Source organism: Aristolochia californica, unplaced genomic scaffold (genome assembly GCF_029961685.1).
Source record: "Aristolochia californica isolate CCGP_79_NKW_82.1479 unplaced genomic scaffold, dmAriCali1.0.hap1 SCAF_9, whole genome shotgun sequence".
In the NCBI taxonomy this organism is placed as follows: domain Eukaryota; kingdom Viridiplantae; phylum Streptophyta; class Magnoliopsida; order Piperales; family Aristolochiaceae; genus Aristolochia; species Aristolochia californica.
The window spans coordinates 30,612,725-30,625,487 of record NW_027182290.1 but is presented as its reverse complement, the minus strand read 5'-3'; the positions used below and the strand labels follow the sequence as shown (position 1 = coordinate 30,625,487).

The 12,763-nt window shown below is 39.9% G+C and overlaps 1 protein-coding gene across 2 annotated transcripts; it reads right to left on the bottom strand.

The window, feature by feature from the left end:
- Positions 1-8,568: 8,568 nt before the first annotated feature.
- Positions 8,569-11,748, bottom strand: LOC137940407 (amino acid permease 1-like). Of its 2 annotated transcripts, XM_068785453.1 has the most exons (7): positions 11,614-11,748; positions 10,339-10,572; positions 10,152-10,245; positions 9,845-10,062; positions 9,571-9,710; positions 9,256-9,480; positions 8,569-9,169 (listed from the first exon to the last, which is right to left on the bottom strand). In XM_068785453.1, the coding sequence occupies exons 1-7, from the start codon at positions 11,708-11,710 to the stop codon at positions 8,744-8,746; spliced, it is 1,434 nt and encodes a 477-aa protein (XP_068641554.1). In that variant the 5' UTR covers positions 11,711-11,748; the 3' UTR covers positions 8,569-8,743. The 2 variants fall into 2 exon arrangements, with proteins under 2 accessions (XP_068641554.1, XP_068641555.1); XM_068785454.1 differs by lacking the exon at positions 11,614-11,748 and having other exon boundaries at positions 10,355-10,566.
- Between the last annotated feature and the right edge of the window lie 1,015 nt (positions 11,749-12,763).

Genomic DNA, 12,763 nt, shown 5'->3' with positions numbered 1-12,763 from the left:
ATACAGGTGTATCTGATCACATGATGAGGGACTTTAGTCAGTTTAAATCTATCATATCTTCTCCTCAATTCGTTATTTCTACCGCCAATGGTAGTACCTCTCCGACTACTGGAGAAATATTAGTTATCTTGTCGAATAATCTTACATTAGATACTATCCTTGTTGTTCCATATCTTGAATACAATCTTTTATCTGTTAGCCAAATTATTTCAACTTTTGCTTGTATTGTAACTTTCTGGCCATCATTTTGTGTCTTTTAGGACATTCTAACCAGAAATATTATTGGTTATGGTGTTAGACGGGGCAAACTTTACTATATGGAGTTGACAGAGAATGAGGGATCATGGTTATGACACTGAAGACTCGGCCATGTTGCCTTTGGTTATCTTAAGAAATTGCGACCACAACGTTTTTAAGGTTTGAATAATTTGGATTTTCATTGAGCACTTGTGAACTGGCTAAGAGCCACCGTGTCACTTATTTACCGAGTTTGAATAAGAGTTCTGAACCTTTTGAGGTTATTCATTCTAATGTTTGGGGTCCTACAAAGGTTCCCTCTATTTCTAGAGCTCGTTACTTTGTGACATTTATTGATGAATGCACCAGAATGACTTGGGTATTTTTGCTTAGACAAAAGAGTGATGTGTGTCTAGTTTTTCAGAAATTTCACCAAATGATACACACTCAGTATCAGAAGTAGATTCTGTCAGAGTGGTTCCGTCCACTCTTGTTAGAGTTTGTGTTCTGAGTTAGATACTTAGCTTTCCGCACCTTAAACGGCTAGTCTTTTCGGGTTGTATTGGCTAAGTATCTGACTCAGAACTTCGTAGTTAAGCGAGTTTGGGCGAGAGTAATTCTAGGATGGGTGACCTCTTGGGAAATACTCTTGCCTAGGACTTTGACATGGTATCAGAGCTAGGCACGCCACGGCCCGCGTTCGTATCCCGTGAGAAGCGGCTCCAGAATGGGCGGGGTGGGTGTCAGAGTGGTTCCGTCCACTCTTGTTAGAGTTTGTGTTCTGAGTTAGATACTTAGCTTTCCGCACCTTAAACGGCTAGTCTTTTCGGGTTGTATTGGCTAAGTATCTGACTCAGAACTTCGTAGTTAAGCGAGCCTGGGCGAGAGTAATTCTAGGATGGGTGACCTCTTGGGAAATACTCTTGCCTAGGACTTTGACAGATTCATGTTTTGCAATCTGATAATGGTACTGAGTTTGTCGATGCTTCTCTCAGTAATTTTCTGAACAATCATAGAATTCGTCATCTAACCTCATGCACCTATACTCCCCAACAAAATAGATAGACAGAGAGGAAGAATAGACAACTTTTGGAAGTAGTGCGTGTCTCCCTCTTTGGCATGAACATGCCTCGGTTTTATAGGGGCGAAGCTGTCAAATCTGTTGCCTACCTTATCAATCGAACACCTTTCCGAATTATAGACTTTCAAAATCCTCAACAAAAAGTGCACTCCTTAATTGTCATTCCCCATCTTCCGAATCTTGAACCTTGGGTTTTTGGGTGTATCGTATATGTACATATCCCAAAAGTCTTGCGAAATAAACTTGATCCATGTGTCAAACTATGTGTTTTTGTTGGCTATTCTAATTTACAAAAAGGACAACAGTACTATTATCCACACACCAGAAAACTCCATGTGACTCTAGATGCCTCTTTCCATTAATTAACACCTTATTACTCAGGGGGAGTCTCTCGGAATTCTCTTCAAGGGGAGAGCTCAAGTAAAAAGAATGTTCAACAAGAGAATAGCAGAGGACCAAAGTTTATTGAGTTAGAAGCGGTGAATGAATTTTTTAATCAACAAGAGAATAGCGGAGGTGTTGAGTTTATTGAGTTATAAGTGGTGAATGATTTTTTTTACGCAACCAGGTCATCGTGATGTGCAACAAGACTATGATCACAACCATGAAGTCGAGAGTGAATCATTATTTGCTCCTAAAGAACCCTCAGAGTTGCCTCCCTCTACACCATCAACTGAAGAATCAATCCAGAATATTCCTCCTCAGGTAAATACGAATCCTGTGTTTGATTAGTCTAATGAAACATGTATTCCTATTGAAAATTTAACTTCTATATATCCACAAAGATTGAATAGGGGAGTTCCAAAGAAATAGTATGAACCTGATCTTAAAACCAAGACCAAATACTCAATCAACAACTATGTGTCCTCCCATAGGTTGACTAAATCGGATGTATTTACTATTGATCAATTATCCAGGGTTTCTATTCCTAGCAATGTGCATGATGCATTAGATGATCCAAAATGGAAAAAGGCGATGAACGAAGATATTAAGACTCTACAAAAGAATATCATTTGGGAACTTGTTCACAACCTAAAGGAGTGAAGACAATTCGATATCGATGGGTGTTCATGGTGAAACTCAAACCGGATGGAAGTATTGAAATATATAAAGTTTGGCTAGTTGCAAAGGGATATACACAGAAGTATGGGGTAGACTATCAAGATACTTTTGCACCAGTAGCTAAGATCAATACAATTCGCATTCTTATATCTATAGCAGCAAATCGAGACTGACCTTTGCAATAATTTGATGTTAAAAATATCTTTCTCAATGGAGACTTAAAAGAAGAAGTTTACATGGAGCTACCACTCGGAGTTAAAAGTAGTTCTTTGTGTCAATGTGAAGTTTGTAAATTGAAGAAATCATTGTACGGGCTGAAATAGTCACCTAGAACATGGTTTGGGATATTCTCGGCTACAATTAAGGAGTTTGGTTATAAACAAAGTAATTCAGATCATATTTTGTTTATAAAACACAAAGAAGGAAAAGTAACAACTCTAATTGTGTATGTTGATGATATGGTCTTGACAGGAGATGACCCATGTAAAATGTAAACTTTATAGGAGTATTTAGCTACTAAATTCGAAATGAAGGATATTGGACAACTCAAATATTTTTTGAGAATTGAGGTTGAGAGATCAAAACATGAAGTCTTCTTTTCACAACGGAAATATGTGTTGGATCTTCTAGCCAAAATCTATAGAAATGAATCATAAGTTCAGAATCTCCCAGATCAAACTTCAACAAACAAAGGGTGTTATGAGCGATTAGTTGGAAGATTAATCTACCTATCATACCCAAGGCCAAATATCGCAAACACAGTGAGCATTGTGAGTCAGTTCATGCATGCACCAAGTGAAGAGCATGTGGAAGCGGTCTATCGGATCTTGAGATAACTAAAGAGTACTCCGGGAAAAAGGTTTGTTATTCTCAAAAAAATGTATCTCTAATATTGAAGGATATACATATTATGATTGGGAAGGTGATCAGACAACCAGAAGATCTACGTCTGGTTATTTACTTTTGTGGAAAAAAATCTTATCACTTGGAAAAGTAAAAAACAGAAAGTAGTATTAAGATAAGTGTTGAAGCTAAATTTTGAGGCATGACTCATGGTGTATGTGAGTTGTTATGGATAAGGAATATATTGAGGTACTTAGGGATTGAATACGCTAAACCTATGAATCTCCGCTGCGATAATAAGGTAGCCATCACAATTACACAAAATCCTGTTCAATATGATCGCACTAAACATGTTGAAGTTGATTGCCATTTCATCAAGGAGAACCTCAATGCAAAGATTATACAATTTCCTTTTATTCAATCCGAGAGTCAGCTGGCGGATATGCTCACGAAGGCAATATCAGGGAAGGCATTTCATGGTATAATTGACAAGTTGAACATGATCGACATCTATGCGCCAATTTGAGGGAGAGTATGTGAAAAGCTGCAATGTAAAATTATGAATTGTATAATTAGCGTAATTGTAGGAAACGATTTGTTTCCCTGATTCATTTTCTTGATTTTAGGTTGTAAGTATATATTAAATAAGCTCAGAAGAATATATTGGAAAATCATTGTGTTACTTTGTGTGACAAGTTGGTTAGCAAGGATGAGAATGGTCGAGGATGAGGCGTGGGGAGCAGAATTCGAAGTGGACCCGACCAGATTGCAAATATCCCGGTGATCGGAGACAAGCACGCCCCTCCCATGGAAAGCATCAAGATTGATCAACGAATTCAGTGGAGGCGAGAATCCCCCTGTCTCGAACAGGAATCTCCCACCGAACCGAACAAGCATGACAGTGATTCTTCGTTCCCATCGGGAAGAATGGCAAACCATATATCCATGATATCTTGAAGATTGTATCTCTGACATAGTGTCCAGCGATGGAGGCTCTTAAAGTCCCACATGAAAATGAATCACCGGTTGACTGTGCATGGCAAGTTGGGGGACACACAACCAACTGATCCGTCGAACTCATTTATTAAACAAGCCCTTTCTTCCTCGTTTATCACCATACTACCTCTACCAGTTTTAAGATGAAATGTGAACACAGAAATCTGCTCGATGAAGTCTCCCATGTTAAATCTAATCCAAAGATGCTTTCGTATCATCTTCCGAGAACAAGAGTCTTATTTATGATTCACGTTTATGTTGTTAAAAATTTAGAAAGCAAAGAACATGCATCTACTTCCATAAGAGCGCCATTATCAGTCGTGAAACCCACCATTAATGAACCTTTGCATGTTTAATAAATTGTTCCTTTCGAAAGGAGCAAAGAGAACAATGTCGGTGGAGTGGGTCTCCAAATCTCATCCCCAGATACATCACACGATCGACGGTCCTAATCAATGCCAGAAAAGAAGTACGCAGAAATTTTTGAACGGTGGTGTTTACGTAATTACATTCATTACTTGGGCCGAATTCAATTCTTTTCCCTTTTTAAAACGGCCATCCTGTCCGCTTGTCACTCTCGGCAACAGGAAGCGGAGGGCGGGAAGATCGAACGAGAAGGAGAGAATACTGGAGCATCCAATGAAGGGGTACATGGCAATGGCGACGAGGGAGGACGGGTCGATTTCGCCGAGCCCCGGCCGAATCTGGCGGTTCCGTCGTCGTTTCTGGTGGCTCCGTCGATTCGCTGAGACAATCTCATGCAGGATAGCGGCTTGAAGAGCCTATGTGGAGACAACCCCTACCTACCTCGTATACTGTGTATATATACGGCAGACAGGGTAAGCCAGGCAGTAGCAGCATTTTCATACGTAATCGGAGATCCAAGGACGCGACAAAGTCGTCTATTGGCCCTAACAGGATTTTTTGTTCCTTTGTTTGTCATCATATACGCCGATACAAGAAGCTAATACGGTGGATTCCTACGCTTTCTCTTTCCTTCTCTCTTATTTTTTCTTCTTGTTTTTCAATTCCGATGTCTATTGAGAATGTGATTGGGGGAATGGAGAAACAACTTGAGATATGTATTGGTGTAAGAATAACTTTTTTTTTGGTTTCATCTCTATTAGTATGAATGTATTTTTGGGTGGAGATGGGAAACCTTGATCCGATTGTAGGTCTGCATTCGATTCGTTGGCATTGATGTTGAAGCTCCTTGGATTGATGAAATATTTTCTCCTTGCCTGAATGATTCTTAAAAGCGAGCTAGTATTTGAAAGTTTAGGTAAGATGATTTGGCTGCCTTCCCCTCTGCGTTTATTTTCTGGGAATGTTCAAGTCATCACCTTGTACCCCGAACAATGAATTTTCTTTCTGTTTAAACAGTGGGATAATTTTCGCCAGGTAATGAACTCTTGGACTAGTTCTTAGCCCAGTTGATGCAGCTCTAATATGTCACTAATTTCGTTTCATAATTATCGTGTTGTTCTCATTTTAGAGATGGATGCTCTAGTATTAACCTCTAGACGTTTATTTATTTATTTTTTTTCTTTCTTATTAGTGTGAACATTTTAGCTTGGACAAGTTTGTTTGTTTTTTTTTATTTTTTGAAATGTAGGTAGTACTTCTTTTGAAGCTAGAGAGGATTAATGTCTTCTTACAATGATAAATTATTTTAATTTCTGACAACGCTTAAAACAAACTGATGTCTATTGACATTTCAAGGATTATTATGTTGTTGTGCTTCAGTGCCACATAGGGATCTCACTCGTCTTCACTTTGTGGGCTTTTTTTTTTTTTTTGTTTTGTTTGCTGTTTTTACCTCTCTATGGTGATACTGCTGCTAAAGTCTGGTCGTCACATAGAAGTGGAGGTTTTTCATATGCTTAGACAATACCTTCTGTTTCTGATGGGAGTTTTGTCACATAATTTTCATGCTGCACTAGCGTTACTGCTTGGAAAGAAGAATCTGTTGATTAAATACCTACTGATTGATATGAACTTCTCCCCACAAAACGGTTCTGAATGGATGGGGAATGTTTACTGCTGGAAAAGATATGGACCGTCAAGCAACTTATGGTGTTCTACTGTTGCATGTTTTAAGTCAATAAACAGGATTATTACTGGGGCATTTGAGCGTATTCAGGACCATGGATTTATTTTTTGCTGAAATCTCTTGGTCTTTCTGTTTGTTATACTCTTTCTCCTTTGTTCTGATATTTAATCAGATGAGCGGATGGCTATAATTAAACAGTAATTGTCGGTGTTAATTAATATTTTATTTGCTGTACAAGGCTTTTACCATAAAAACCTGTGTGGAGATTTTATAGCAGACAATATTACCTAAAGTTGCTGTAGATGGTTCTCAGTTTTATCCTCATGTCCGGCATCAGCATTGGGATATCAAGCTTGACCACTAACTAGTCTTTGAACATTTACTCCTTTCATCTGATCTTAGTTTCATTCACCGTTGTTGCTTTTGTTTTAAACTCCAAAGGTATAATGGCTGCTAAATGACATATTATTGTTCTTCTCCACATTCTAGTTTAGGTGCTGCTTGTTACACTAGTGAAGGTCAGATACTGTGACCCTTTTTTTTTTTTGGTTGAATTGTCAAATATTCATATGATTTTTCCATATTTATAGGAGTGTTAAAATGTAAAACCGAAGCCTAAAAGGACCTGAAGAATCAACTCAAAGACCACCTATCCATTCTGGTTGGTACCATGTATATGTCTTTTGTTGTATGGTCAGTATTCCAGAGTAGTGCTAAAAGCTCTCCTTTGCTGTCATGTCTCAGCTTCTCCTGGTAGTTCTCACAATTCCCGCACATATAGTTGTGATGTCCATGTGATTGCTCAACAATTTGGAAGCATCTGTTTATTCTTTTATTCAGCTAGGCTGGTGACTCAGCTGGATTAAATCCTACAATGAAAGCCTCTTTTTTTTTTAAAGATCTACCTGTTTTATAGTTTTTCAATTTGGTGCTACAGTGTGCATAACTGTGCCAATCTTCTTTTCTTTATGTTTTAATTCTCTTTTGCTGTTTCCAATTCCAAGAAAACAAAGTATTGAAATTGCATCCTTATAAAAAAAATTCTTTTTTTCCTAACTAATACTACCTAAACGGAGGTTTTCTTATTCAATTTATTTCAGATTGTAAGTCTTCTTTCTAGCATCTATTAGAAGTGCTTTATTTTCTAATCAAGTGACTTGCTTGCACATTTGACTTGAACCGTAAAGTTTCAACTTATGGACATGTAATGGAAAGCGCCCTGTTATGACCAACTTTTGGACATGTAAAGATGATGATTGATGTCGACAATACTGTGTGGACAGGAAAGGATTTGACCGCATTGGAGATCCCTTTATGGTCTATCATCAAACTCACTTGTGCTGTTCTGCTTTCAGAGATAGTTTTGTCAGTTCTTTGGCTTATGGAACTGCTTCATATGATTCTATCTTCCTCTACTCCTTGGGTTCGTTTGCATTTCCGTGAGATGTTAGTTTTTTTACAATACTTTTAATTAATTGCACCTTTTTCTTCCATAATTATATTCTTTCTTGTCAATGTTGGGATCCCATGCATATATTATTGTTTTTCCCCTTTGGCTCAATGGCGTCGGCCACATGGGTATATTTAAGGTGATGAATTTTCCTTTTTAAGTGTTAATGAATCAATAGACCCATCATACTTCTCTCTGACCCATTTATATGGCATACTTCAGTTTCTGCTAAGCTCTTTTTTTCCCCTAAATTTCTCATTTTTCCTATTGATTTTTTTTTTTTAATGCTGAACCCAAAGCATTGTTGGACCAAAAAATCAGCTTCTCTGATGGACAGTAGTAACATAACGGCCAACAGTGGAGCCTGAAAATTTTAGAAGGGTCTTGATGGAAAAGATGATTTGGTGTTTCTTGTGAAACAAGATCCGGCTGACACTGGTCTTGATAAAATATAGGTTTTGCCTTCAGTTTCTTACAGGATCCGGCGCAAATGTTTAGCAGTAGATCTCATTCCTGACAAATTTGTTTTATGTGACGACATGATATCTGAATTTGAGAATGTCAATCAGCCCTTATCTGAAGATATTTGGGTTTTGCCATCAAGTTGCTTACTGTTTTTCAAGCAGAGATGAAAGGTATTAATGTGATCTGTCGAGTATCCGACAAGATTATGGAAGCTTAGTTTTAAAGGAGCCGCTGAAAAATCTCCTTCCTTCTTTGCAGAAAGAAGGTTCTCTCGAAAAATCTTCATTATGTCAAGTACGAAATATGTCTGAACCAAAAATTTTCAAGGCTGATGCGATGGAATTGAAGTTTCAAATGAAAATGGTCGACATTATCACCAGAAAAAAAAAAAAGTGGTAACTTTGGAATCTTTTCAGAAAGCAGGATGCTGAAGTTTGTGATCAAACGCAGTTTCTTGAAAACCCACACTGTAACAGTTAAAAAACTAGATTGAGAAAGAAATCCAGGTGCCGTTGATGTCTGTCACCTGGCTGGTTTAGCCCCAGCGACAGTTTTGTCATTGCTTGGTTTTGAAGGGCTTGTAAACATGGAGTCCCTCGACCACGCCTTGGATGGACCCGCAAGCAGCAGCTAAGGACACGAGAAGAGATACAAAACTGAGGAGTTGCAGCATGATCCACTTGCGTGAGAAGACCTGAATCTTGTTTTGTGCAACGTACATCTCTACAGGAAAATATACTGTCAAGGGCCAGAACCCAACGGATCCCAAGAGGGCGAGGACGTCGTTGAAGAAGGGCATTGACATCGCCAGCACAGTGGTTACAACAACAAAAACCGCTCTCCAGATGAGCTTAAAAACATTAATTTTGTAATTGAAGTGCTTGTGTTGGATTATAGGATGTTCCTGTGTCAGGAACTTGGCGTTCGGCCACTTCATGGCGGTCCAAGACTCAACTGCAGCAAATACCGGTTGGCTGAATACCTGATAGTTTATCGCATATCAGTAATCAGAACAAAAGTACTGTGGTCTCGGTTTGCTTTGGCTTCAGGGAAAGTCGAGGATGTTACCTGATACGCACAGACTAAGTGCACCACAATACAGACATTAGCAAAATCAACCAACCAGTAGGGCTCATAAAACCCAAACCCTGTCAAGAGGTTGCCCGGAGCGTCGTTCCCGAATGCAGCATAGCCCAGGCACCCGCACAGGGAGTAAAACAATGTGGTTGTTGAAACGCCCACGAAGCTAGCTTTCTTCATTCTCTTGTTCTCAGCTGGGCCCCTCAAAGTGTCCTGAAAGCGCAGCAAAAAGAATAAATTGCCCATTTACTTGCTTTTTGAGTGGTTGAAATTTGGAGAATAACAAGTCCTTGTTCCCCTTACCTGAATGGCAATCAAGATCAAAGAATAGGAGTAGGCGAATGCGATGTCACCGAGGGCCCGAAATGTCGTCCAGATTTTCTGAGCTTCAGTCAGATTGTCTCCCACCCTCACCCCTGTAATGGAGGTCTTTCCGGTGCTTCCTGCTCACGCGTCAATGGTTCGACTCGTCTTAGTTTATCAATTTGGTCAACAATGAAATTCGGGTAGAAACAATCCCTCTACCCCGAAGGCTAGCAGGGTAATTAATTAATTCCGACATTCCGACTAGAATTACCCGAAAGAAGCTTGACAATGGCGAGACCGACCCCAGTTAGAGAATAACCAAAAGACATGACTGAGGCAAGGATGGAGAGCCATGAGAGCTTGTGAAAGTTGGGGATCTGGGACAAGAAAATCTGAGCGATTCCAAAGCCGACCATGGACCAATTGTTGGAAGCTTTGCAGGAGGCGGCGTGTCCTTCCTCGTGGAAACAGTTCGACTTCCCTATAGCTCTGCAAACAGTAGACAAATATACAGCATTTCGACATCCAAGTGAAGAACGATTAACTTTTAATTGCACAAAAAGCAAGGGTGTTTTTACCCAATGCTTATGGATGCTGTAATCGTGTAACCGATGCAGATTCCGATGAGATTAACGTACTGTGTCAACCCACAAAGCCATATCTGGGTGCCACCTGAAATAAGAGGTAGGTGATTACTGATTAATGAATCTTAATCTTTAATTAACGACGTCGTTAATGACATGGGAAAGAAAGGCGCATACGCACCTAAATTGGCTCTTACTGCATCCAAGTAAGTGTAGTTCCTCTTCCCAGAGATTGGATCGGGGGACCTGTAACAGTCGGCTAAGAGAGTGGAAGTATAATATGTGATGAAGGCGAAGATGAAGAGCGTTGCTGGTCCGGCTATCCATCCGAGCTGTGCAATCGCCCAGGCCAGTGACAGCACCCCTGACCCTATCACTGCCGTTACAATGTGTGCGCTTGCAGTCAATACAGTCCCTGCAAGTTGAATCCCTGATTTTGTCACCAGTCTTTGTTCTTCTTTCAGAAAGCCAAAAAATTGGATCGTTTTCCATGGTAATGGGCTGGACTGAGTCTCTCTCGTTTATCAAATTTATCAGCACTCAAAAAAGGGTTAACCACTTTTGTCGACTCCGAGAATTGGACTCTTTTGTTGTGTATGTGCCTCTTCTATTACAATCCTACGAATTAATGGGCTATCTAAAAGAAGAAAGAGGATGCTTATTGAGGTATTGAGGTGGTTCGGACTTTCCATCTTTACTTACCCTGGAGAAGACGACAGAGGTAAGGGAAGATTGGTTGAGCCATGGCTGTTATCTGGCCAGTATATCAGGCCCACTGGTCCCAGGTGAAATGAAGGTCTACATGCAGTTTTAAGTCATGGATCCTTTATCTTCAAATATAATTCTCAGATTCCTTTACCGTAAAAATTTATGCATCCCACCTCTAAAGCGTTCAAATCGCACCAATTCCCGTCAAAAGATTCTTTATACCCTATCTATAAAGTGGGACGTGGACAGACGGGTATGTTGGCCTATCGTAATTCTCCTCCCACTCAGGTATTTCTCTGTCGATTACCAAGTAAATTATTTGTTACGTACGAATTACGATATCTCTGTGCAGGTAATGCAGAAGCCAGTGTTTCACAGAGATGAACGAAGAACCACTGAAACCAAACTCCGAATTTTATCCTCATTTACAGAGAACCACACCATGTATCTCTCTCTGCTTCTCCTTCAATTAATGAAAAGTGAACGGATTTTTTTTTTTAAAAACGACCCTCTCGTACAAGAGCATGCTCGGCGTTCTATCCATTGTTGCTACAACTGTACAAGTGTTTAGAGGACGCTTGACTGATGCTGTGAAGGCATGGGAAATCTCTTTGGGCTCCTACCCGTTCAAGAGAGATGAAGAGATCAAGCTAGCTAGCTGAGACTAAATATATATGGTTTCTGAATGAAAGTAATACCAGGGGAAGAAACGTAACAGAAATTAGAAACTGAACGAGAGCTTGCTTACCACTTCTTCTTGGTCTTCCATCATCATCTATCTCCTCCACCGTATAGCTCTCTTCCCCTTTGAGAGCTCCTAACTCGAAGTCTCTCTGCTCGCTCATCTTTCTTTTCTGCAGGTCTCCACGCTCTGAACGAGGGGTAGCCTTCTGTTTGTGGTAGAACGTCCAGAGGGAAGTTACGTATTTATTGAATCTTCCCAAGGGCAGGCCAATGAGAGAACCAAAAAGACAAGAGTCCATGTTGTAAAAAGTGAAAAGCAAAGCTAATTTTTTATCCTCATATATCCTCTTCCAGTCTCCCTTTTCTTTTATTTTACAAAAAAAAAAAAAAAAAAAAAAAAAGCTTCGTTGAGTAGAAGGAAAGGCTCTTTTCTATAATCAGGTTTTCAGGGCCGTGGCTGTAGTGGGCTCTGCTCTCTTTAGCGACCGTCTCTTCTTCAGCAAATGTCCCTTTCTCCTTCTCAAACTTTACTGTCAATTGTAAAATCTGGACATGTAATTGGGTCTCGGGAAAGGTTTTACAGTGAGCCACAAGAGTTCATCGTCTCAGCGGAAGCACCAGAGAGCACGGATCCCTCGTCTCCGTACGTTGTTGTCTCTAATCAGAGAGCACCACATTTGTCGTGGCATTAATACGGAAGCTTGGAAGTATTAGCTCCCCTCCACGCCGCTGTGTGCACCATTTCAGTACGGACATAGGGCGCTTCATCAACAGCCACCAAAATCCGTATTTCTCTGCAACCGTTTTTTGCAGGTAGATTTATCGACAAACAAAGCCGTCGTATGAATTATGGGTAAAAACCAAAATCCCATAAAAATTTTAAACGGTGGCCAACTGATTGAAAATTCATCACGGAAAGTTCGCTTTCTGTGGGCTACCATCAAATTCTGGTAAACCAAAGAAGAGTTAAAGAATGAACGCACTGTTCATCTCACAGCTCCCGCCGATGTGTTCTCACGGCAGAACAGTTTTAATCATCTGCGAGCAGTGTCTGACACATCATTGTGATTAGTTTATTGAAATTATCAGTCCAAAGGGCATATGTGTGGCTCCAAGAAAGAAGAAAAAGTTCTTCGTGATGCTACTGACTTTGACCGACGAATGGTACCTGAGGAAGTGGGATTCTGCACAAAAACCATTTCAAGGACTATATA

What these genes read in the sequence shown, in the direction of transcription:
- LOC137940407 (XM_068785453.1), bottom strand. Translation starts at nt 11,710, where the DNA reads ATGAGCGAGCAGAGAGACTTCGAGTTAGGAGCTCTCAAAGGGGAAGAG. An exon ending in TGGAAGACCAAGAAGAAGTG is followed by an intron (nt 10,573 to 11,613) that starts GTAAGCAAGCTC and finishes TTCAACTTGCAG; the next exon opens with GGACTGTATTGACTGCAAGC. An exon ending in ACTTAGTCTGTGCGTATCAG is followed by an intron (nt 9,170 to 9,255) that starts GTAACATCCTCG and finishes ATAAACTATCAG; the next exon opens with GTATTCAGCCAACCGGTATT.